This window comes from Palaemon carinicauda, chromosome 26 (assembly GCF_036898095.1).
Source record: "Palaemon carinicauda isolate YSFRI2023 chromosome 26, ASM3689809v2, whole genome shotgun sequence".
In the NCBI taxonomy this organism is placed as follows: domain Eukaryota; kingdom Metazoa; phylum Arthropoda; class Malacostraca; order Decapoda; family Palaemonidae; genus Palaemon; species Palaemon carinicauda.
Window position 1 is genome coordinate 36804594 of NC_090750.1, and position 24000 is coordinate 36828593.

The 24000-nt window shown below is 42.4% G+C and overlaps 4 protein-coding genes across 4 annotated transcripts; all 4 read right to left on the minus strand.

Annotated features, from left to right (window-relative positions):
- Positions 1-11439: 11439 nt before the first annotated feature.
- LOC137619886 (uncharacterized) lies at positions 11440-12546 on the minus strand. The gene has a single exon (XM_068350174.1). The coding sequence runs from the start codon at positions 12544-12546 to the stop codon at positions 11440-11442; it is 1107 nt and encodes a 368-aa protein (XP_068206275.1).
- A 235-nt stretch (positions 12547-12781) lies between these two features.
- Positions 12782-13438, minus strand: LOC137619887 (protein FAM200A-like). Its single transcript, XM_068350175.1, has one exon. It carries the CDS (start codon positions 13436-13438, stop codon positions 12782-12784), a length of 657 nt encoding a protein of 218 aa, XP_068206276.1.
- A 34-nt stretch (positions 13439-13472) lies between these two features.
- LOC137619888 (zinc finger BED domain-containing protein 5-like) lies at positions 13473-14567 on the minus strand. Its single transcript, XM_068350176.1, has one exon. The coding sequence runs from the start codon at positions 14565-14567 to the stop codon at positions 13473-13475; it is 1095 nt and encodes a 364-aa protein (XP_068206277.1).
- A 575-nt stretch (positions 14568-15142) lies between these two features.
- LOC137619889 (uncharacterized) lies at positions 15143-17389 on the minus strand. Its single transcript, XM_068350177.1, has 3 exons — positions 17276-17389; positions 16247-17089; positions 15143-15292 (listed from the first exon to the last, which is right to left on the minus strand). Exons 1-3 carry the CDS (start codon positions 17387-17389, stop codon positions 15143-15145), a joined length of 1107 nt encoding a protein of 368 aa, XP_068206278.1.
- Positions 17390-24000: the final 6611 nt, after the last annotated feature.

Sequence of the window (24000 nt, forward strand, 5' to 3'; positions counted from 1 at the left end):
CCACCGCCATGTTTCTCTCAAAGGCCAAGGAGGTGCTCAGACCCCTGATGTCATGGGGGCGGGGAGTGCCTGGCACTGCCATTCTATCCTCTTCATAGGTTCTAGCGATGACTTGTCTCAGCCAGAAGGAAATGGTGTTCTTGGAGACTTTTTTTCTTATTAACACCTGTGGAAACGAAGAGGTTCTTGGTACCTGGTCGGAGATGAGCTGTCCTTTCCAGGTACTTTCTGAGCGTCCGTACTGGGCATAACTTCAAGTCTTCCGTAATGCCTGTCTTGGGAATGGCCGGAATTGAGAAACCTTCAAACCTCGGGTCCCAGACTGCTGGGTTCTGAGTCTTCGCCACAAAGGAGGGTACGAACCTGAAGGACACTTCTTTCCACCCTTTGGAGTGCGCAACGTCGTAAGACAGACCATGGATCTCGCCCACTCTCTTAGCCGAAGCTAAGGCTAGCAAGAAGACGGTCTTGAGGGTGAGGTCTTTGTCCCCGATATCTTTCAGGGGTTCAAAGGGAGGACGACTTAGCATCTTCAGGACCTTGGCTAGGTCCCACCTGGGCGCACTCCTAGCTTGAGGGGGGCAGGACTGCTCGAAACTCCTAATCAGCATCGCTATGTGTCTCAAGGTCCCCAGGTCGATGCCTTTCAGGAGGAAGACTTGGCCTAAGGCGGCTCGAACTCCTTTAATGGCTGGGATTGACATTCCCACTTCGTCTCTAAGGTACACCAGAAACTCAGCTATGTCCAGGACCGAAGCTTTAAGAGGTCTTATGTGTTTCTCCGAGCACCACTTCGTGAAGGAGGCCCACTTTGCCTGGTATACCACGGTAGAGGATTTCCTCAGGTATAGGGACATTCTCTTAGCTGTGGAGGAGGAGTACCCCTCCTTCTTCAAGAGCCGCTCGATAGTCTCCAGGCGTGAAGGCGAAGAGAGAGAGGGTTGTCGTGGAGCCCGAGGAAGTGCGGTTGGTGCATGAGGTCTGACCTGGCGGGCAGAGGCCAAGGTGGTTGGCTCGCTAGGTCTTTTAGATCCGCGAACCACTCTCTCTCCGGCCACCAGGGCGCTACCAAAGTCATCCTTAGGTTTCGGGAGGCCCTTACTCTGTTGAGTACCTGCCTTATCAGCGTGAAGGGGGAAAAGCGTACACGTCCAGGTTGTCTCACTTGTGCTGGAAGGCGTCTTCTAGGGCTGCCTTTTGGTCTGGGACCGGGGAGCAATAGACCGGTAGTTGGGCGTTGAGCTTTGTTGCAAAGAGGTCCATCACTGGGGAGCCCCAGCGTTGAATGATGAGTCTGGCTACTTCTGGGTGTAGAGACCACTCTGTCCCCACTATTTGACCCATTCTGCTGAGGCCGTCGGCTAGCACGTTTTTCTTCCCGGGGATGAACCTTGCTAGCAGCACCACTTGCTGCTCGTCCGCCCAATGTAGGATGCTTATGGCGAGGTCGCACAGTTCCTTCGATCTCATGCCCCCTTGCTTCTTTATGTAGGCCACTACCGTGGCGTTGTCGCACATTAACGCCACAGTGTTTCCCTTTAGCCGACTTGCAAAGTGAAGACATGCCTTCTGGACTGCTCTTAGCTCTAGGACATTGATGTGGAGACGCTTTTCGCTCTCCGACCAGGTACTGCTTGCTGTCTCTTCCAGAAGGTGGGCCCCCCACCCTTGGTTGGAGGCGTCTGTGAACAGGAGGTACTCGGGGGGACAGGACCCGAGGGGCATCCCCTTGAGGGAGTTCGACTGGCAGTGCCACCATTCTAGGGAGGTTCTCGTGTCTGGAAGGATTGGAATTAATGCCTTCTGAGAGCCTGTCTGGGACCAGAGGCTCTTGAGGTTCCATTGAATGGGCCTGAGCCTCATCCTCCCTTGGGTAACCAGTTTCTCCAATGAGACCAGGTGACCTATCAGTCTCTGCCAGTCTCTCGCCCTCCTGGAATGTTCTGACAGGAACGGCTGAATGATGTGCTTGAGGTTCCGTATCCTGTCTTCCGAGGGGAAAACCTTCCCCTGCACGGTGTCCAACGTCATCCCCAAGTATCCCATAATGTTGGATGGTGTTAAGTTCGACTTTTCCAGATTGATTATGATTCCCAGATTCCTGCAGAACGGGAGGAGGTTTCTCCCTTGTTCCTCCAAGAGGGCCTTTGAGTTGGAAAGGAGCAACCAGTCGTCTAGGTATCTGATGAGACGGATACCCCGTTCGTGAGCCCACACTGAGACTGTCGCGAAGACCCTCGTGAACACTTGAGGGGCCGTCGACAGACCGAAGCAAAGGTTCTTGAACTGCAGGATCTGGGAACCCCATTTTACCCGGAGGAACTTCCGACTCGACGGGTGGACAGGGATCTGGAAGTATGCGTCCTTGAGGTCGACCGTCATCATGTAATCCTTCTCCCTCAAGGACATCAGGACGGATTTTGGGGTGTCCATCTTGAAGTCCGTCTTCTTGACGAACTTGTTGAGGGCCGACAGGTCTATCACAGGTCTCCACCCCCCCGTTGCTTTCTCTACCAGGAACAGGCGGCTGTAGAAGCCTGGGCCTGGGAGAAGGACCTCTTCCATGGCCCCCTTCTCTAATATATATATATATATAACACACACATACTAGCATCTCGCTCAGTCCCTTCTGCTGATATATTAGATTTATAGTAGTGCAACTTACCGTATTTAAGATTTTTAACACATCAGAATTTCAATTATCTTGAGTTCAAGAATATTCGAATAATAACTCCATTATTATTAATAATTTATACAATTAACCTTATTGCAACTCTAATTTTTAAAATCTATCGGGAGAATTCACAAATAAACAAGAAGCTTTCCTTTTAATTGGAAATTTCAATGCCCACAATCCTTCGGGGGACTGTAATTGTTAGTATTAATGCAAAAGGATTAAAGTTTGAACCAAAAGTTACATTAATTATGGTGTATAAAAGTTTGACAGGCTCTATTCCCGTGAAGTAAATTTATAATTATTATTATTACTAGCCAAGCTACAACCCTAGTTGGAAAAGCAAGGTGCTATAAGCCCAAGGGCTCCAACAGGGAAAAATAGCCCAGTGAGGATTGAAAATAAGGAAATAAATAAATAATGAGAATGAATTAACTATATGATTCTAAAAACAGTAACAGCGTCAAAACAGAAATGTCCTATATAAACTATTAACAACATCAAAAACAGATAAGTCATATAAACTATAAGAAGACTCATGTGAGCCTGGTCAACATAAAAACATTTGCTCCAATTTAGAAATATGTTACTATTTTGCCCATGTTGAGATTTGGGTGTAACGAAAAACGGATGCGGCGGATAAAACATAATCGACTTACCAATACCAGCTTTTAAACTGCCCGTGAGGCAGAGTAATGAACCAGTTGAAAATGATTTGTAAGAAATAAATCCATGGGAATGTTCAGTACAAAGAGGAAGGAGGAATAGAGTAATTTTAACAATATTGCGTTTGGTCGCACAAAACTCACAGGGGAGTTTGATGTGCTGACCTTATGAAGTAAATTAGTTCCTAGGTGCAATAAGTCAAAATGTATTTCATTATTACCTTCGCTAAGGAGATTATGCGATCGAGTCGGTTTTGTTTATTTGTCTGTCTCCGTGGACAGGATTACGTCAAAACTACTTGACGGATTTTGATGAAATTTTCAATGAATATAGATAGACCTTCGATTATGGATGACCCCATTGAATTTGGAGCTGATCTGGATTTGCTTTTTTCGCGCGTCTGTGGCCAGGATCACGTGAAAACTGCTTGACAGATTTTGACGAAATATTCACCACAGATAAATCTAAGGTCATGGACGACCCCATTCAATTTTGGAGATGATCTGTATCTGGACTATAGTTTGTTAATTTATTTTTGTCAGTTTTTGGACAAGATTACGCCAAAACTACCCAACGGATTTTAACGAAATTTTTTTCCAGAGATGGAACTTAGGTCATGGGCGACCCAATTAAATTTTGGAGATTATCTGGTTCCGGATTCAGATTCTAGTTTATTTATTTGTCATTGTGCCTGTGGACAGGATTACGTTGAAACTACTTGATGAATTTTTTGATGAAATTTTCACCACAGATAGATATTAGGTTATGGAAGACTCCATGAAATTTTGGAGATGATCCAGATATCCATTTTCCTTCATTCAAAATAACATCAAACCTACTCGACAAATTTTGAGAAAATTTTTACCACAGATATATCATAGGTTATAGACGACCCCATTGCATTTTGGAAATGATCAGGATCCGGATTCTAGATCCAGATTTGCATTTTTCATGTGTCTGTGGACAGGATCATGTCTGAAAGGTGTTCAACAGATTTTGACAATTTTCACCACAGATAGATATTAGGTCATGGACGACCCCTATATTTACTCAAAAGAATCCAAAATAGTAAACATATAGACTATTCAATCAACATGAAAACCTAAATTTACCCCAATTTGGTTTGCATATTACCAGGTTCATTAACAGATTTTCAAGGATTCTTTTCTGTTACTTTCATTCAATAAATCGAGAATTTGCGTTGTGTTCATTTATAAAATTTAACTTACCATATCTTGTGATCGTATAAATTCATTATTTGGCCAGGAATAGATTTATATTAATCACCAACCTTAAACTATTTATTGTAAAGTTTCCTATCCGGCAACCCGAAGTATAGTCTTATTTTACAAATGCCTGCTAGTAACAATATCTATCGTGTATGCATGCCCTTCAATATTATTAACATCACAAAACACTTATAAAATCTTTACTTATCTTAATACATGATAAGAACTCCTCTCGTGGGTGTGTTAATTCCTTTCCCCCCTGAAATACCGTAGGGTAAAGCTTACCTGACACTTGAGCGCATTTTTGCCACGCACTGGTGTTTTTCCCGCACTGTTCCCGCACTGTTCACGACCAGTTCACTTCAGTTCGCGTATCGTTCACGCGACGTTCACGCGATGGCACGAATTGGCACGCGTAGTTCACGAGAAGTTCACGACACGTTCATGCGAGTTCGCTCATCATTCCGCATCGTTCATGCATCGTTCACGCCAGTTCACGAATTGGCCACTCCATATAAAAAGGGGCTTCTCCAACCTGAGGACATTCTTGGATTGGCTTCAGACGAGACAACATGCTTACTGTCAGAGACACCATTGCATTGAGGAGAAGATACCTATACCTGGCGGCTGCTGTAGCATTTGCTGGAGTGCATCAGAAAAGGCTGGCAAAGGAAAAAGAGAAACAAAAGCCAACCCTACCTCGAAGAAAGATACAAAGGAAAGTGTGGGTCAGGGAATGGTTAACCAGAAGGCAGTCGTTTGGACACTGACAGTCTATTGACTGAACTCAACAAGGAAGATCCAAAGGGCTAAAAAATTACCTCAGAATCACACCTGACCTGTTTCAAGAGATGGTTGAGAAGTTAACCCCGCACCTCCTGAAGCAGTCCACCTTCATGAGGGAACCGCTTCAAGTTGGACTCAAACTTGCTGTCACCCTCCGCTTTTTAGCCACTGGAAATTCCTATCAAAGTCTACAGTACAGCTTCAGGGTTGAAGCAAGTACCATCAGCAAGTTAATACCAGTAGTGTGTAAAGCCATCATCGTTGCCTAAAAGGACGAAGTGCTGCGTTGCCCCAAAACTGAAGAGGCCTGGAAGGAAGTTGCTGCCAGATTCAGCTCCAGATGGAATTACCACAACTGTCTGGGGGCTGTGGACGGAAAGCACATTGCCATAAAGAAGCCACCCAATGCTGGCTCTTACTACTACAACTACAAGGGCTTCCACAGCATTGTACTGATGGCAGTTGCAGATGCTTCCTACAGGTTCCTCTGTGGATGTTGGGGCAGAGGGTGGTGCGTCGGATGGAGGAACATGGAGCAACTGTTCTCTACATGATGCTGTAGAAGACAACAGAGCTGGAGTGCCTCAACCAGAACCACTCCCTAATGATGACCACCCAGTGCCCTATCACTTCGTTGGGGATGACGCCTTTGCTCTACGAACCTGGATGATGAAACCATTCTCCCATCGGTCACAAGTCCTACGAGAACGCATATATAGCTACAGGTTGTCTCGTGCCCGGCGTGTCGTTGAGAATGCCTTTGGAATTTTAAGTCAAAGGTTCCGTTGCTTCTTGACGACGATGCAGCAGAAGCCCAGCACCATCAACCTGATCACCATGTGTGCCTGTGTCCTTCACAACCACGTCCTCATCAAATACCCAGGTGCTTTGTCAGAAGTGGACTACGAAAATCCAGACACACATGCTCTGATCCCTGGTGCATGCAGGAATGAGCAAAACCTGCAGGGGCTGATGACTATCCGGCCATCATATCCAGAAGGATGCAAAGGATCAGCGAGACTACCTTTCACATTACTACATGTCCCCTGCTGGTGCTGTCCCTTGGCAAAAAAAAAATTGTAGTACCTCCATGAGCTGTATAGTTGTTCCATTTTGTAAATAAAAGAAACTTATATATTTTTCGTTTGTATTTTTTGTGGCCCTTTATTTTAGTTTCAATAAGAAAGCATTTGATTTACATATAAATAGCACATAAAATATGTACAACTATTAAGAAAGCATTTTATTTTTACATTCAAACAGCAAACTTAAAAATTTCTTGGGTTTATTTTTCATTTCATTTTTATTTAAAACAAAAAATGTGCATCTTGATTGGCAATAGATGAAAATAAGTGTGCATGAAATAAGACTCCATTTAATTTTTACATTCAAACAGCAAACTTAAAAATTTCATGGGTTTATTTTTCATTTCATTTTTATTTAAAACAAAAAATGTGCATCTTGATTGGCAATAGATGAAAATAAGTGTGTGCATGAAATAAGACATCATTTCATTTTTACATGAAAACAGCAAACTTAAAAAAATTTGCCTATAGCGACAATACCTCGACAAAGGCAGGATCGTTACCTCGATAGTGTCGAAATCCCCGAGCTAACAATATAAGCATTTTATGCAGAGCTAAATAGCTAAATTATTAAAGCAAAACAAACTGGGAACGTCACTCTAGCAAACTAAATGACCCATAAGAGCGAGCGATAGCATCCTGGATGCCTCCGTTAGGCAACAGCTCTTGTTTACGTATCACTTTTGATTTAATTCAAAATGACTAGAGCTTACATTTATACATAGTAAATATAATACTCAACTTTCCAATTTTTTTTTCACATTAAGACAGCAAATATAAAAACATATTAGGTTTATTTTTCTTTAATTTTCATTAATTTTTTCGTTTCCTTTTTGTTTCTCTTCATTATAAAGATAAAAATAGTTTGAAATAAGATGTCATTTTTTTCACATTAAGACAGCAAATATAAAAACATATTAGGTTTATTTTTCTTTCCTTTTCATTAATTTTTTCGTTTCCTTTTTGTTTCTCTTCATTATAAAGATAAAAATAGTTTGAAATAAGATATCATTTTTTTTCACATTAAGACAGCAAATATAAAAACATATTAGGTTTATTTTTCTTTCATTTTCATTAATTTTTTAGTTTCCTTTTTGTTTCTCTTCATTATAAAGATAAAAATAGTTTGAAATAAGATATAATTTTTTTTTCACATTAAGACAGCAAATATAAATTTTTTGGGGGGTTTATTTTTCTTCCCTTTTATTATTTTTTACTTAACTGTTTCTTTCTTTGTATTTCAAGGAAATAGACGAAAAGTGTTTGGAAATATATAAATATTTTATTTACATTAAAACAACATATATACAAGTATCACACTTCAATTATGTACAAATATTTAAAACTATTTAAATTTTCTTGTCCTTGACTGGTGGGGTATCAAGCTCCTTGGACGAGTAGAGGGGTGAGGGTGTCATGGCTTCATCAAGGTTGCTGTCGATGGTCCCCGGGGTCAGGACAGGGAAGGTCAATGGACTTTTGAATGCCGCCGACAGCGACGTTAATGAAGGTGCTGGTGAAGGAGCATGGACAAGGGTGGGTGATGACACTGGCACTGATGGCGAGGTCACCTGGACAGGGGTGGATGACAGTGGAGTTGGCATCCCTGGGTGCCACTCCGTGGTACGGGGCAAGGAAGAAGGGCTTGACTGCGGCACCCAGTTATGACTGGCTGGACGATGCTGCTGCTGCTGCTCTGGCTGTGCCTGCGAGGGTCCTGGTTGAGGGGACTGCCAAGGTGGCTGCTGGTGAGGGGACTGCCAAGGTGGCTGCTGGTGAGGGGGTTGCCAAGGTGGCTGCTGGTGAGGGGACTGCCAAGGTGGCTGCTGGTGAGGGGGTTGCCAAGGTGGCTGCTGGTGAGGGGGTTGCCAAGGTGGCTGCTGGTGAGGGGGTTGCCAAGGTGGCTGCTGGTGAGGGGGTTGCCAAGGTGGCTGCTGGTGAGGGGGTTGCCAAGGTGGCTGCTGGTGAGGGGGTTGCCAAGGTGGCTGCTGGTGAGGGGGTTGCCAAGGTGGCTGCTGGTGAGGGGGTTGCCAAGGTGGCTGCTGGTGAGGGGGTTGCCAAGGTGGCTGCTGGTGAGGGGGTTGCCAAGGTGGCTGCTGGTGAGGGGGCTGCCAAGGTGGCTGCTGCTGAGGGGGCTGCCAAGGTGACTGCTGCTGAGGGGGCTGCCAAGGTGACTGCTGCTGAGGGGGCTGCCAAGGTGACTGTTGCTGAGGGGGTTGCTGATGCACAGGGGGCTGTAAAGGTTGCTGTTGCTGTGGGCCTGCCCAGGTCACTGATGGTTGTTGCTGTGCCTGCTGGAAGACCTGAGTCTAGTCCCTGTAACGTTGTGTGAGATTGAGGCACTTTATTTGGAATTCGTACCATCGGTGTACTGGGATGGCACGCATGTAGCCTTCCAGCAGGCACGCAAAATCGTGCACAATCTTGTGCTGGCCCATAAACGTTGGGGTCGACGATTCAGCTTTCGACACAAGCTGAAACATAAAAAATATTATAAGAATATATTATATATTATATATATGTATATATATATATAACAAACATTGTAACAATTTAGTACAGCATTTTAATGCAACAGATAGCATATGTCAAAAAAAATTAATACTCGTATTCCTCAATATATTGCTGAAATCCTTCTCCGACACATAGGTGTCGCTGTGAAGAGGTGTCAAGTGTTCGGCAGGACCCCTTTCCCTTGTCCTTCCTGGTGGTGGTAGATGCCTGGCTGCGAGAACCTGTCGACCTCACATCATCGTCGACATCGCTGGCTGTCGTGGCAACTCCTTCGAAGCCACGAAACTGCTCACTGGCGACTATCTCTCCCCGGACGATGTGCTGTATGAGGAACGACCAAGTGTCCATGAGGAAGTCATCACGGCCACTCCTTTGGGCCTGGCCAGCTCCACTCTTCTTCTCCTTCTTCATAATTTTGCCAACCCTCGTCCTCAAGTTTTCGTAGCGTTTTTTGCACTGAGCAGCAGTGGCAGGAGGATCCAGCTGACTTCCTTTATATGCCCACCTGCTGTCCTTCAACACCTTGTTTATCCACTCCTTGTGTTTCTTGTCAAAGAGCATGGGGTTCTCCTTGACAAGGTTGGCCAACGTAGTCTCCGTCTCTTCCGTCCACTGGTAGTCGGGGATGTCCTTCTTAGACACCCGAACCCGCTTCTTTAAATCGTCATCACTGGATACCTGGCTCTGGCTTGTATCCTGCTGTGTCTCCGGGATGACCATATCGAGACTTGAAAATGATGAATGAGGAGAATCTCGATCTGCAGTCTCCTCTATCACGTCCATTTTCCTCCCCCTTCCCTTTGGCTGCTTCAGTTTAGGCATGTTGTCTCCTCGCTGGCAAACTCTGGAATGGCTAGGAGTGTCTTCGGACCTCAATTTATATACCCCCTAATCCCCTTAATCACACGAGAGCTCCACCCCCTGATAATCCCACGAGAGCTCCACTGGCGGAGTAGGTGGGCACTAGCGTGAGTAGGTGGGCACTAGCGTGAACCGGCGGGAACTGGCGTGAACTGGAGTGAACGATGCGGAAACTGGCGTGAACTGGCGTGAACGATGCGGGAACTGGCGTGAACTGGCGTGAACGATGCGGGAACTGGCGTGAACTGGAGTGAACGATGCGTGAACTGGAGTGAACGATGCGGGAACTGGAGTGAACGATGCGGGAACTGGAGTGAACGATGCGGGAACTGGAGTGAACGATGCGGGAACTGGAGTGAACGATGCGGGAACTGGAGTGAACGATGCGGGAACTGGCGTGAACTGGCGTGAACGATGAGTGAACGATGCGGGAACTGGCGTGAACGATGCGGGAACTGGCGTGAACGATGCGGGAACTGGCGTGAACGATGCGGGAACTGGCGTGAACGATGCGGGAACTGGCGTGAACGATGCGGGAACTGGCGTGAACGATGCGGGAACTGGCGTGAACGATGCGGGAACTGGCGTGAACGATGCGGGAACTGGCGTGAACGATGCGGGAACTGGCGTGAACGATGCGCGAACTGGCGTGAACAGTGCGAGACAATGCGGGAGTACAATGCGTGACAATGTCAGTGGGAAGGCTGCGATGAGCGAACATATCGTGAACTGGAGTGAACAGTGCGGGAACTGGCGTGAACTGGAGTGAACGATGCGGGAACTGGCGTGAACTGGAGTGAACGATGCAGGAACTGGAGTGAACGATGCGCGAACTGGAGTGAACAGTGCGAGACAATGCGGGAGTACAATGCGTGACAATGTCAGTGGGAAGGCTGCGATGAGCGAACATATCGTGAACTGGAGTGAACAGTGCGGGAACTGGAGTGAACGTTGCGTGAACTGGCGTGCACGATGCGTGGAATGGGAAGCATGGCACGCATTGGTACGCTCTGGCACGCCAGTTCCCGCACTGTTCACTCCAGTTGGCGCATCGTTCACGACTATTTTGTGCGTGCCAATGCGTGCCACAAACTTTAAACATTTCAAAGTTCTGGGCACGCATTGCACGCACTGGCACGCGAGTTCCAGCACTGTTCACGACATTTTCAAGACTCGTTCACGCGAGTTCGCGCATCAATGCGTGCCAGTGCGTGCCACGAATGCGTGCAAGTGTCAGGTACCCTTAACCATGACCCTCACAGTCATGCAACTGAGCCGGTACTAACCCGATTCTGACTCAAATCATTCAAAGACGATTGGCAATCCACGCATGCGCGACCCGCATTCACTTACGACAATATTTAACAACTCGTTAACGATTGATTAGTCAAACAACAATTGAATGTACTTTACTCTTCAAAAAACACTCGACACAAAGAAATATGTTATTACAAACAATTTAATACCATTATAATTTTCTACGCATCTCGCACTGCATAATGTTCATAATATTTCCCTTACAAAAGAAAAGATAAATGACTGCTTACTGGTCTTTATAAATGCACTATCGTGATTCCATCTTAAATCACGATACACTCCCAGCAAACAGAAACAATATTTACAGTTATAATTGTCCCGCTTGAAAGAGGGCTCTTCTGGCCTCGGTAGCCGCCTGTGCCATTTTCCTGATCGGTTGGGTGCTCCTGTTATCAGTTTTCTCAGATATGACAACATCAGTCTCTTGCCATAATTCCAAAGGATATAGCTTGACAACAGGTCTCATTACTTGACCTTGTGGGGTTTTTAAAGTAACCACGCGCAAGACATCATCCGGTCCCACGTGTAATTTGACAATTTGACCGAGCTTCCAACAACTTCTCGGTCCTTCGTGTATCAACACAACATCTCCCATTTTGGGCCAAGATTCGTGTCTGATTCCCACCAGATGAGTTTCTCGGAGAGAAGTTAAATATTCTCTCTCCCACCTTTTCCGCAGGTCATCACATTTTTTTGTGATGTACAAAAATCGCTTTCCAACATCCTTATTTTCTCCATACAGAGGGTCCTTATTTTCATCTTTCCAATCTATGACTTCCCTAGGGAAAGATCTCAATCTAGGTCCTAAAATCAAATGATTGGGTGTCAGAATATCCAACTGGTCTAGATCTCCTGGAGTATAACTTAAGGGTCTGTCATTAATAATTGCTTCAAGTTCAGTCACAACACAGGGAAGTTCACTAAAGCTGAGAAAGGCCTGACCTATTACCTTCTTCAGACATGTTTTCAGAAGACCAATCAATCTTTCCCATATAGCTCCAAACCAAGGTGCTCTGGCTGGTATGAACTTCAATTTACATTCGATAGCATTCAGGTGTTCTTGCACTAAGGAACTTTCTGCCATGTTTTTCAAATAAACTGAAGCGGATACAAAGGTAGTAGCATTGTCACTTGGCATTAAAGAAGGAAATCCCTGACGGTTACAAAACTTTCGGAACACCATAAGAAATGAATCGCAGGACAGATCTTTTACTAATTCGATATGGATTCCTCTAGTAACTCGACAAGTAAACAACACAATATAGGCTTTTTCAGGATTTTGATGTTTCTCCTTGGTTAACAACGCTCCTGTATAATCTACCCCTGTGACGCTAAACTTTGCAGGGGTTCTTAACCTTTTTTCTCCAATTCCCCACTTTTCAGTGAGCCAACTCTCCATTTCCCACCACAGCATCGGTCATTGACAAATTCGAGTTTAACCCATGCAGTGTTTAACTTTAATACGTAAATATACGCTTTGCTTTTTTGTGCCATTTTACGGCCTTTAATTTTTTTTGCATATATTAGATTTTTTACAAACAGTTATCACATGGAAATAAAATACACATGAAAAGATTCGTTATGTTTTTTTCTCAATTTATTTGGCCCATAAAAAACATACAAGAAATGCAACACTAGACGCATACAGGTTAATGAGACTTTTGCATTTGTTTCGCCTTGACGAGTGCCTCAATGTTCGGTTCCACTTTTGAAATGGCGCAGCGCAAATCAGATTCAAGGTCAATCAGGCGGTTTCGCGATTTGGTTTTGATCTCAACCATGCTCGAAAACGCCGACTCGCACAGGTACGTGGAGGGAAATGCAACCAGTAGTGTGAGCGCCGCCACAGCAACGCGAGGATACGAATCATGCATAGTGGCCCAGAATGCGTTCAGGCTTTTCTCCGCAAAAACAGCCTTTGCTGCGGAGTCATGCACCAGGTCAAGAAACTGATCTTCGATGTCTTCTGCTTCCTTCGGGAAGTTGTCAACTCGAAAGCTGAAGGGATCCCTCGTGAACTCCATCATTGGGTTGTTGCTTTTGAAGTCCGGAAAATAGTGCTGAAACTCTTCCAGCAGCCTGTTGAGGTGGATGATGGCTTCGTTCTTGAGAACGTCGCTGACGCCACCAGCAGTCTCGCTGATTCGCGCCAACGTTGGAAAAGCCGTTGCGCTGCGGCCAGTCTCGAACTTGCCTCGCCACAACTCAAGTTTTGAGTCGAAGGCGTTCACTTTGTCTCGATGCCCGATTATATCGGAGTCCGCGCCCTGTAGCTTGCGGTTAAGCTCATTCAGGTGACTGAACATGTCTGCAAGAAGTGCCAGCCTGCACTGGAATGCCTCATCGGAAACAGCAGCTTTCAGATCTCCTTTGTTCCTTTCTTCCAAAAATTGTGTAACTTCGGGGAGCAAATGCACAAGCCGATTTAACATGTCGCCTTTCGATAACCAGCGAACGGCAGTGTGGAACAGCAGTCCTTCGTAGTCGGATTCCATATCCTGGCACAACCGTCGAAATAGTAGTGTTGAGGGCGCTCGCTTTGACAAAATTCACAAGCTTGATTGCCGTCTCAAGCGCTTCTTTGAGCGGTTGTGTCATCGTCCTTGATGCGAGCGCTTTTCGATGTATGATGCAGTGCAGGGTCACCACCTTGGGATTCTTCTGCTTCAGTAGTTTCGCGAATCCAGACCTCGCACCCAACATAGCAGGAGCCCCATCTGTGCAGGCATGGACGAGCTTGCCCCAGTCCAATCCTTCCTCCTCAAAAAAGGCGTCGACAAGCTGCATGACGTCGGCGGCTTGGGTTGTTGTTTCCAGTGGGCGGCAAAACAGCAAGTCCTCTTCGATGCTTTGGTCGTGGACGTATCGAACGAAGACAATTAGTTGAGACAAATTTGCCACATCCACGGACTCATCCAGCTGAATTGCAAAGACGGGAGACGCTTTGACCTTTGCCAAGAGCTGCGACTTGATGTTGCACGACATGTCGAAGATGCGGGACTTGACAGTGTCGTTGGACAGAGAAACTTTCTTCATCTTCGACACCGCAGATTCGCCAAGCAAAATGCCAGCGCACGACACAAGGCACGGCTTTATGAGCGTCTCTCCGATGCTATGTGGCTTCTTCGCCTTCGCCACCAGCAGAGAAACAGCATACGATGCGTGTACTATCGCTTTCGACTCGGTTTGAAATTTTCCGCCCTGGTCCATCCTCATTTTCTTCAAGTAATTTGCCTTAAATTCAAAAAACTGCCTCTCCTTGCCAACGAACTCGGGGTGTACATTGGAGAGGTGCTTCTTCAGTTGATGGGGTTTCATCGAATCATTGCTGAGCGTTTTGTGGCAAATGACGCACTGCGGCAGCTGCTCATCACGCCCCTCCAAAAACGTGAAGCCGTAGTCCAGGTACTTGTCGTCGTACTTTCTTTTCGGCATCTCGATCTTTGTGATATGTATCTGTGGGATAAGGAAAAAAATAGGTAATAATAAGGTACCTGAAGAGAAATAAAATGAAAAGAAAGAAGTGACAATCATACAAGAGAGAAACAAAAAAAAACGAACAACAATAGTGGCATTGTGTTGTTCGGTCTCTAAGACACAGTGTATTACATGAATTCCGTGGAACGGTTTTTCATTCATGCATCACAGAATAACACACACACACACACACACACACTAAATAAAATAACCATAAGAATATATACACGTATGAGTAATTACTTAATAATGGGAGCTCTGTTACCCACCTGTTACACCAAGGAGAGACGCGACAGGAGTGAGTTTGCGGGGAGCTGCTGTTGACATTTCAAACCCAACAGTGTTGTCACTTTTACCCAAACATGACTTACAATACCTCATATATTGGTTGCTTTTGTTATTAAAACAGTCTGTAAATGGTTGTGATTTGTAAAGTAAGTCAACATTAAATTTTGAAGCACTATTGATTATTTGTGGGTGGAAACAAATTCACGAAATGTGACAACAAGACAGTGGTTCTTCTGTCCGACCGGTCATTCCCCACTTGGCAACTCCGCCATTCCCCACCAGTGGGGAATTCCCCACAGGTTAAGAACCACTGCGCTAAAGGGTTGTTTTCTCTGCACCCGAAATTCTGGCAATGGTGGAGCAATATTCACACGGTATGGTCTCCCCTGTGTTCTCTACAGATTATACAATGATGAATTATACTTTTGGATATTTGGCGAAGCTGTGGGACCCAGTATTCCTGTCTCACACTTGCCACGGTTGCATTTACTCCCATGTGAGTTTGTAAACAGTGATGCTCCCTTACCATCAATTTTGTGAGAAAACAACTTTTCGGCAGCAAGATTGGGAATTTTATTTCCGCCGCCTATGCGACATGTTCCAATTTTCCTCTGCATCTTATAATACCTTCTTCCAAAAAGAGATTCAATTGTACTAATAAGGTCAATTTTGAAACCTTATCCCCTTTTTCCAAAGCTTTATATTCTTCCGGAAAGTAATCCTTTTGTAAGAGGATAATCATTTTATTTTTAGCTTGTTGAAGTTCTTCCAGCGTTAAACTTCTAATTTTTCTACGGCCAGTTGATTTGCAATTGTGAATAAATCGCCTTATCCAAGCTATAGTTTTACAAAATTTATCCACTCTATTAAATCTTTCCCAGTTCAGCAGATGGGTTTTTTCAATGTTCCCTACAAGATGGACTTGAATAACTTCATCCTGTGCTTGTGCTTCTTTCACCCATGTCCTGTCAATAGGATAGGTGTAGTTTTCTGATTTTAACCAGGGAGGTCTCTCCCACCAAAAGGAGTTATTTCTTACTACTACTGTCCTTTTTCCTCTAGTAATCCAGTCACTAGGGTTTTCTGAAGATTGGACGTAAGAAAAGACGATCCCCGCAGTTATAGATTCAATTTCCAATACTCTTATTTTTCACAAATACTGACAAATTATTCTTTGTCACTAACCATCCCAGGGCAACTTTACTATCAGACCAAATTATTATTTTCTCAAATTTATTTTCTTCAAAAGTTTCAACTATAAATTCACACAATCTTGCACCTAACAACAAAGCCATTAATTCTAATTTAGGTACAGTCAACTCTTTAATGGGTGCTACTCTACCCTTTGCCATAATCAGAGATGAAGTTTTACCACTTGCTCGATAGGCCACACAACCATAACCTGTTATGCTAGTATCACAGAAAATGTGGAGATAATCCACTTTCTCCAGATTAGTGCCTGTGGAGAAGGAAATACTGAGACTTTTCTCCAAGTCTTTGGACAACTCATTCCATTGCTCTAATAAAGGAACTGAAAGTAGATCATCCCATTTCAACTGCTGTTTCCACAAATCCTGTAAGAATATTCTAGCTCGTATTGTAATAGGGATAAGCATTCCTAAAGGATCATAAATTTGGGCAATTGCACTTAGAATTTCACGTGTTGTTTGACCGGTCTTAAGATGATTAGGTGTTATTATTAGTTCATCATTAGAGATGTTCCAATTTAGGCCTAAGACTTTATAGGTTTGTTTCTCTTCTGATTTTATGCGATAGGCATCCGCGACAGTATTCAAAAGATTACTATTACTATTCCATTCCTTTAAATACAAGTGCGCCTGTGCAAATATTTTGTTTGCGCCAAAAATTAAGTTTATCAATTCATCTTCACTGTTGGAGGTAAATTGAAGGTTGTCCACGTATAATCCCCTCTTCATCATATCCACCATCTCAGTACAGCTCGTATCTTTTCTAACAGCTGCTAGATGTGATTTAATAGTGGCATTCAACAGAAACGGAGAGCACGTAGCACCAAACAACACCACCCTAAACCTATATATGATTAACTTGCTATTTGGATCCGTTGGGTCTTGCAACCATAAAAACCGAGTGTAATTGCGGTCTTCTTCTCTCAATTGCACCATAAACGCTTTTTCTATATCACTAATACAGGCGTAGTTGTTATTCCTGAGCTGCAATAAGACCTTGAGCAAATCTGTCGTAATATGTGGTCCAGTCAGTCGTTAAGCCTCAATCCATTTTTACCTGGTCTCCAGGAACAGTCAAAAACTATTCTGATTGAGTGGTGACACTTATCTTTCTGTACACTATGATGTGCTAGATTAATGACAATTTTCAACCGAATTGTTTTTATCTACCCTTTCAATGAACCCCCTATCCTCCTGATCCTTCAGGATTTTTTGATAGTGATTCAGGTAGGCTTCATCTTTCTGAAATTTTGCACATTGGTGTTTAACCCCGCCCAACGCCATGCCAAAATTGGATGGAAGCCTTAGCTTATTAGACTTCCATGGCTAGGCCACAACATATTGCTTCTCCATTTCAGAATATACAATGGTATTTTCAAAGTCTTTTAGAACCTCTCGATCATATTCTTTCAATTCATTACAGTTAATACCTACTTTATCTAAATTCCACAAAATATCCAAATCAGTCTTTACATCATTATCAAATTTATGAGTAGCTTCCATTACTTCCTCGTTAGTTGCTAGCTTTAACACTGTTACCTGGGTTTCCTGCACTAGAGGAGCATTACAGGACCCTGTCACAACATATCCAAATATGGTAGGTAGCAATATCAATTTCCCAGCTTTTCTGAATCCGGGGTGGAATATGTCATAGACATTATCAACGCCTACCAACATATCAATGGCTGCTTGCTTGTCCACAGACAGATCGAAATCTTTGTCCGCTAGACAAATTTTGGTTTTACACGTTTTCAAATTTAGTTTAATGTTGAATTTTTTAGTATACTCTGGTAACTCATCTACCATAATACAATCCATAATAATCAATCTACCCTTATAAGGTATGGAAACTCTCACCGTCTCGTACTCTTTCACAGGTTTACTTGTCAAATAACCCCTTGAGGCAATTTTTTCTGTGCCTTTAGATCTATACTGTACGTCCTTAAGTGCTGACCTTCTGATAAAGGTTCGTTCCGCACAAGTGTCCAATAATCCACGAAAGCATACCAAGTGTCTTCCTTTACCCTTTAACACACTTGTGGCTGTCGGTAAAATTGACCTTGGCTTGGATTTCCAACTTGCACACCATTATTATTAGGTTTACTTGCTGATTTAATTGTTGATTTACTTGTTTCGCTGGTTTGTTGTTGATCACATAACACACTATGTTTTAATCTACATCCGTTTCCACAAATTTGCTTTTCACAATCTACACTAAAGTGTTTATTCGATGCACACAAAACACAATCTTAAAAAACCGAGACGACTCAGTTTCTTAACCCTACTGGCATAAGTTTTTCACTGTCCACCAGTGTTCGCCTTCACACACCACACATTTTCTTGATTGTTGAGAACTAAATTTATTCATATTTCCTTTACTCTTAGGTCTAACAGATTGTGATTGATTCACTGTGAACGTAGATATTGTTGATAGAGTTCCAGGTTTATTTACATCCGCTGAGATGAAAGATCTTAGATTGTGAATTTCTTCTTAATGATATTTCTTAAATGTGTCAAATACAAGCCAATAATCTCCACATCTGTGTTTTACAGTTTCACTAACACTCTTAGGCAACTTACCATGAAGCAAAATAGTGTAGAGCTGATTCAACTCCAGGTTTTCACACATGATCTTATCGAGCATTCAAAATTTGCTCTGAATGTTTGCAATGATTCTGAATCAGCAGATGGGGACTCCATTGCAGGTCGTACATTATCCTGTGATGTACTTGGGACAGGTGTGACAGGCGTTGGTGTTGTATGGGTTACAGAACCATGTTCATTTTGTTGAAGTACGGGATCATTGAGAATTTGAAAATAGATGAATGCCATTAGTGTATGCCAACGTGTATTATTTTTCTTAAATTCCGGTCACACGAGAGAGAGAGAGAGAGAGAGAGAGAGAGAGAGAGAGAGAGAGAGAGAGAGAGAGAGAGAGAGAGAGAGAGAGAGAGAGAGAGGATAATAGTTTATATATATTGAGAATGCTTAAAAACCTTAACATTTTTCTCATCTTAAGACACCCCAAACAGCGGAGGAGTGGATGCGTGTAGCAGAGGGGTTTTCCAAGAAGTGGAACTATCCTAATTGCATCGGAGCAGTTGACGGGAAGCACATCCTGATAAGGCCACCACCTGATAACGGCTCCTCCTACTACAACTACAAAGGAAGCCACAGCATCGTGTTAATGGCTGTCTCCAATGCAGACTCAAACTTTATATATGTCGACGTGGGCACTAATGGATGAGTGTCGGATGGTGGAGTTTGGGATACCTGTTCTCTCAACCAGCATATTGAAGCAGGATCTGCGGGTATGCCAGATGATGAGATACTCCCTAACAGCTCAAAAGTATTACCATATGTGATCGTTGTTGATGATGCATTTCCTCTGAAGCGTCGTATCATGAAACCTCTCTCTCATCGAAATCAAAACCTTGAGCAACGTGTGTTTTCCTACAGACTGTCAAGAGCTCGACGCACCGTAGAAAACGCATTCGGAATACTTGCTAACAGATTTTAAGTGTTTCATAAACCAATTAACCTTGAACCAACAAAAGTAGTACAAATGGTACTTGCTTGCACTGCACTACATAATTACCTTCGCACAGCACCTATCACCCCAAATGTGTGTTCGTATGCAAATAACGAAAACACTGAAGACATCCCTGGAATGCTATCTCTCGAGTATGAGCAACAAATCTCCACCATCAATGGCACAATTGTACGAGATTTGTATATGAAATATTTCAATGAGGAAGGTGCTGTGATCTGGCAAAACATACATACATGAGGCTAAGTTACAATAACTCCTGAGTAAAATTATAATTGTAATGTATAATACAAATCACCAATGTTGCATATTGAACATACTTTACATTGCTTTGTTGACAAATGTATTATAAAGGTGGATTATGGCAATAAAGAAAATATGGCCATGGTTTGGTTTATATTTTTGTTTTTCTCATTGTAAGACAGGTAAACAGACAGATATACGACAATTACGTACTCCCCTCATGATCAGACACTTCTTCAGGCACATGAGACACTTGGCTATCCATAATTGACACGGATTCTTTCATGCTGTCGCCATCGTTGAGGAAGCAAAGGTCATCAAAACACCATAATATGGGGGTGTAAATGTCGTCGGCACCAGACCCCGACTTCGTTGATTTCCCCAGTTTACATAGCTCTCGCCTATATTGACTACGGATGGATTCTATTTTTTTCTTCTTCAGAAGCAGTAACAGATAATCCACTTCTCTTCATTCCCGCTGTTATTTCATTGATGGCCGCAACACGTTTGTTCCTATCCTTGTACACATCAGCCTTGACGTTCCATAAGCATGGATTTTGCCGGTATAGTTCTATTAGTAGCAGGGTCTCTTTTCTTTCCCAGTGGCAACTTTTCTCCTTGACTGAGGTACTGCTGGCCATGTTAACAGGACAACTGAGACCTAGTGAACTGACGGACTTTGAAAATCTTGTAACCAAGTGACTTTGTTCGTGTGCCTGGCAGCATCGTATACTTCCACACCAGAGTGTGTGACGTTTCGATGCTGGGAACACGGACAGTGTCCGGTACACCACTTGGTGCTCGCTTCTGACGTCATCAACGAGCCTTTTCGCTTTCCACTGCTAGTTGGTAACAATTATATCCGTCGAACATTGTTCGATCGTGTGAACGCACCTTTACAGATTCTCCTCTGTCGTTATACCCCTGATAACACGGAGATTACCAGACAATTCTTCTTCATCCATGGGGTTAACTACTGCATTGTAATTGTTCAGTGGCTAATTTCCTCTTGGTAATGGTAGAGGAGACACTTTAGTTATGGTAAGCAGCTCTTCTAGGAGAAGGATACTCTAATCAAAGCATTGTTCTCTAGTCTTGGTTAGTGCCATATCTTCTGTACCATGGTCTTCCACTGTCTCGGGTTAAAGTTGTCTTGTTTTATGGTACACTGGGGCACACTATTCTATCTAATTTCTCTTCCTCTTGTTTTGGTAAAGTTTTTATAGTTTATTGGGAAATATTTATTTTAATGTTGATGTTCTAAGATATTTTATTTTCCTTTTCTCACTGGGGTATTCTCCCTGTTGGGGCGCCTGGTCTTATAGCATCCTGCTTTTCCAACTAGGGTTGTATCTTAGCAAGTAAAAATAATAATAATAATAATGATAATAATAATATTAATAGTAAAAAATAGTCTACAAGAGAAATAATGAAAAATTAAAATGAGATACTTAAAGAACAGTAACAACATTGAAACATCTTTCCTACATGAACTGTAAAATCTTCATGAAATAAAAGAAAGAGAATTGATATAGAATAGTGTGCCCAAATGTTAATTTTTTTCAATTGTTGGTTAATTACTTAGGCATGGATATGGTCTGTTAATATATACCCACTTCTAAAGCCTGTCTGCACTCTTGGTTGAAAAAGTTCAACTGTCCTTCTATTTAGCGTACAGTAATATGATCTTTGTAAATATTTCATATATTACGGAGAGTAAACTTATTGGGTGGTTATATATATATATATATATATATATATATATATATATATATATATATATATATATGTATATATGTATATATATATATATATATATATATATATGTATGTATGTGTATATATATTATATATAAATATAGATATAAATATATATATATATATAAATATATATATAAATATATATTTATTTATATATGTTTATATTTATTTATATATGTTTATATTTATTTATATATATATTTATTATGCATGCAGTGAATATTAATTGTATATCATCATCATCTCTTACGTCTTTAGACGCAAAGGACCCTGATTAAATTTCCAAGTCTTCTCTATCTTGAGCTTTTACATGAAAACTTTCCCATTCATCATCTCTTGCTTCATTCTTCATAGTCCTCAGCCATATGGGGCTGAGTCTTCTAACTCTTCTAATGCTTAGTCGAGCCCAGTTAAAAGTTTAGTGAACTAATCTCACTTACCCAAACCATCTCCATGATTTCATCCACATATGACACTAGTAATACCTCTTATAGTCTCATTTCTATGTGTAATTTGAAAAAATGAAGTCGAATGTTGCAATAATGAAGAAATGTGTAAATTGTCAGTAAACTGGATTTCAAATAGAATAATTTTATTTTATTCAGCCGAATAAATGAATAAGCTATTTACTCATATTTAACTTATAAATAGTTTATCATTATTCTGTGCGGAAATAATTGCAGAATTTAGAAAATGAAATTCTTGTTTTCTTTCCAAATTTACCCCTCTATGACCCTTTAAAATTTTAATGAAATGGCTGTAGTGACTTAATTTGTTAGCTTAATTTAGATTAATTTTCTAGTTGATTAGACACAAACTATATCTTTTATCAATAAAAATATCCGCAAATAATATTCAATTTGTCGCGCGCTCGCTTATTCTTGATACAAAGACTTGCATACAAATAATTGCCTTGTTTTATTGCGATATATCTCCGGAGTACAGTTTGACAGAGCACTAACCCCCCAAGTAATGTTTCTCTTTACAAACATTCCTTTATGTAAACGAAAGCAGAGACACAGCAGTCAACTAACAACTTACCCATGTTGCTAACTTAGGTCTCCTCTGTCTCATCTTGGTATAACCTATCAAATTTTGCTCCAAAACGTTGGTACGACAATCCCCTTCCCATTCAGAGACCAAAATTATGAAACTCAAATCAAATCACTACTTGGGTTAACTCAAAGTGGACTCTAGGGAAGAGCCCATTAGTCTCTTCTTATTCATACAGTTCGGCATTGAAAAGATCCCTCAGACTATGGATTGAGTATAAGAACATGACGTTCTAAGTAGTATTTGGTGTAGGCAGCATTTACTTTAGTTCGTATCTTTGACTCTGCTCGAGAGTATTCTGGATTTTTCCAAATTTTCAAAAAGCTGGAAATCTCTTTGCTTACGACAACTCTTACCCGAGTTGTTAAAGTCAAAGGACACGTAGGTGGTGGTGTAGGGTCTTCTGTTTACCCATCGTCATCTACGACACTCAGTACAACCATACTGTCAGAAAAATATCTCTATTGGTGTCCTTATGACCAGGTACTTTGGGATTGCCTTGACCCAAAGTAAGTTTTGAAAACCATCCGCAATACTAACTGTCTTCATTACTTCCCAATCCACCGTATTCAGAATATTCATCCTTCATCACTCCTACTTCCCTTTGCTCATCACTTAGCAATCTCACCATCAGTATCAATAGCCTGTTCATCTCATATATTTGCCCTTTTTTCTTTTTCATTTGTTTTCTAGGTCACTCATTTTCCTGATGAACTGTTCCCCATATTTTAATGGTGTTACTGGTCATTTGACATTTCTTATTCACTATAGTTTTTTTATTTCCTTATTTCCTTTCTTCACAAGTGTACTTTCCCTCTCTGACTATTCAGACTACTCCTCCGCCGCCTCCTCCTTTCCTCTAGCTTCTACACCTTGTTGTTGGGGTATTAAAGCCAACACTTGTTGTTGGCACGGGCCTTTCCCTTGGTTGGCCCGTAGGTGATCTGTAAAAATTTATAAGGTAGTTGCATTAATGGAAATTTGAAAGGTTTTTAGTAGTAGAAAAAGATGTGGATAGGGTAAGGATGATGGTGGTAGTGGTAGAGGGCCATCATTTCTCGGATAGTGGTAGTTTGAAAAGTGGGGGTGTAAGGCTTTTGAAGATTAGAGAAAAATTGTGCAGGTGGGGTTGTCCAACCCTTTACTCCCTAGAGTCCCTGCAGTGAGATTTTAAGTGGTAGATTAGTTGAGAAGTGAAAGGGGGTGATGTGAATAAAGCCTTACAATGAGGGGATGAGATGGTGCATGGAATGAGGAGGTCTTACCTTGGTGGAGGTAGTGTTGAAAG

Coding starts and splice junctions, on each gene's coding strand:
- LOC137619888 (XM_068350176.1), bottom strand. CDS start 14,567: ATGCCGAAAAGAAAGTACGACGACAAGTACCTGGACTACGGCTTCACG.
- LOC137619886 (XM_068350174.1), bottom strand. CDS start 12,546: ATGCTGTGGTGGGAAATGGAGAGTTGGCTCACTGAAAAGTGGGGAATT.
- LOC137619887 (XM_068350175.1), bottom strand. CDS start 13,438: ATGTTCAGTCACCTGAATGAGCTTAACCGCAAGCTACAGGGCGCGGAC.
- LOC137619889 (XM_068350177.1), bottom strand. CDS start 17,389: ATGGCGTTGGGCGGGGTTAAACACCAATGTGCAAAATTTCAGAAAGAT. Junction 17,090..17,275: donor ATAGGGGGTTCATTGAAAGG/GTAGATAAAAAC, acceptor GTCTTATTGCAG/CTCAGGAATAACAACTACGC. Junction 15,293..16,246: donor AAACTTCATCTCTGATTATG/GCAAAGGGTAGA, acceptor TATAATCTGTAG/AGAACACAGGGGAGACCATA.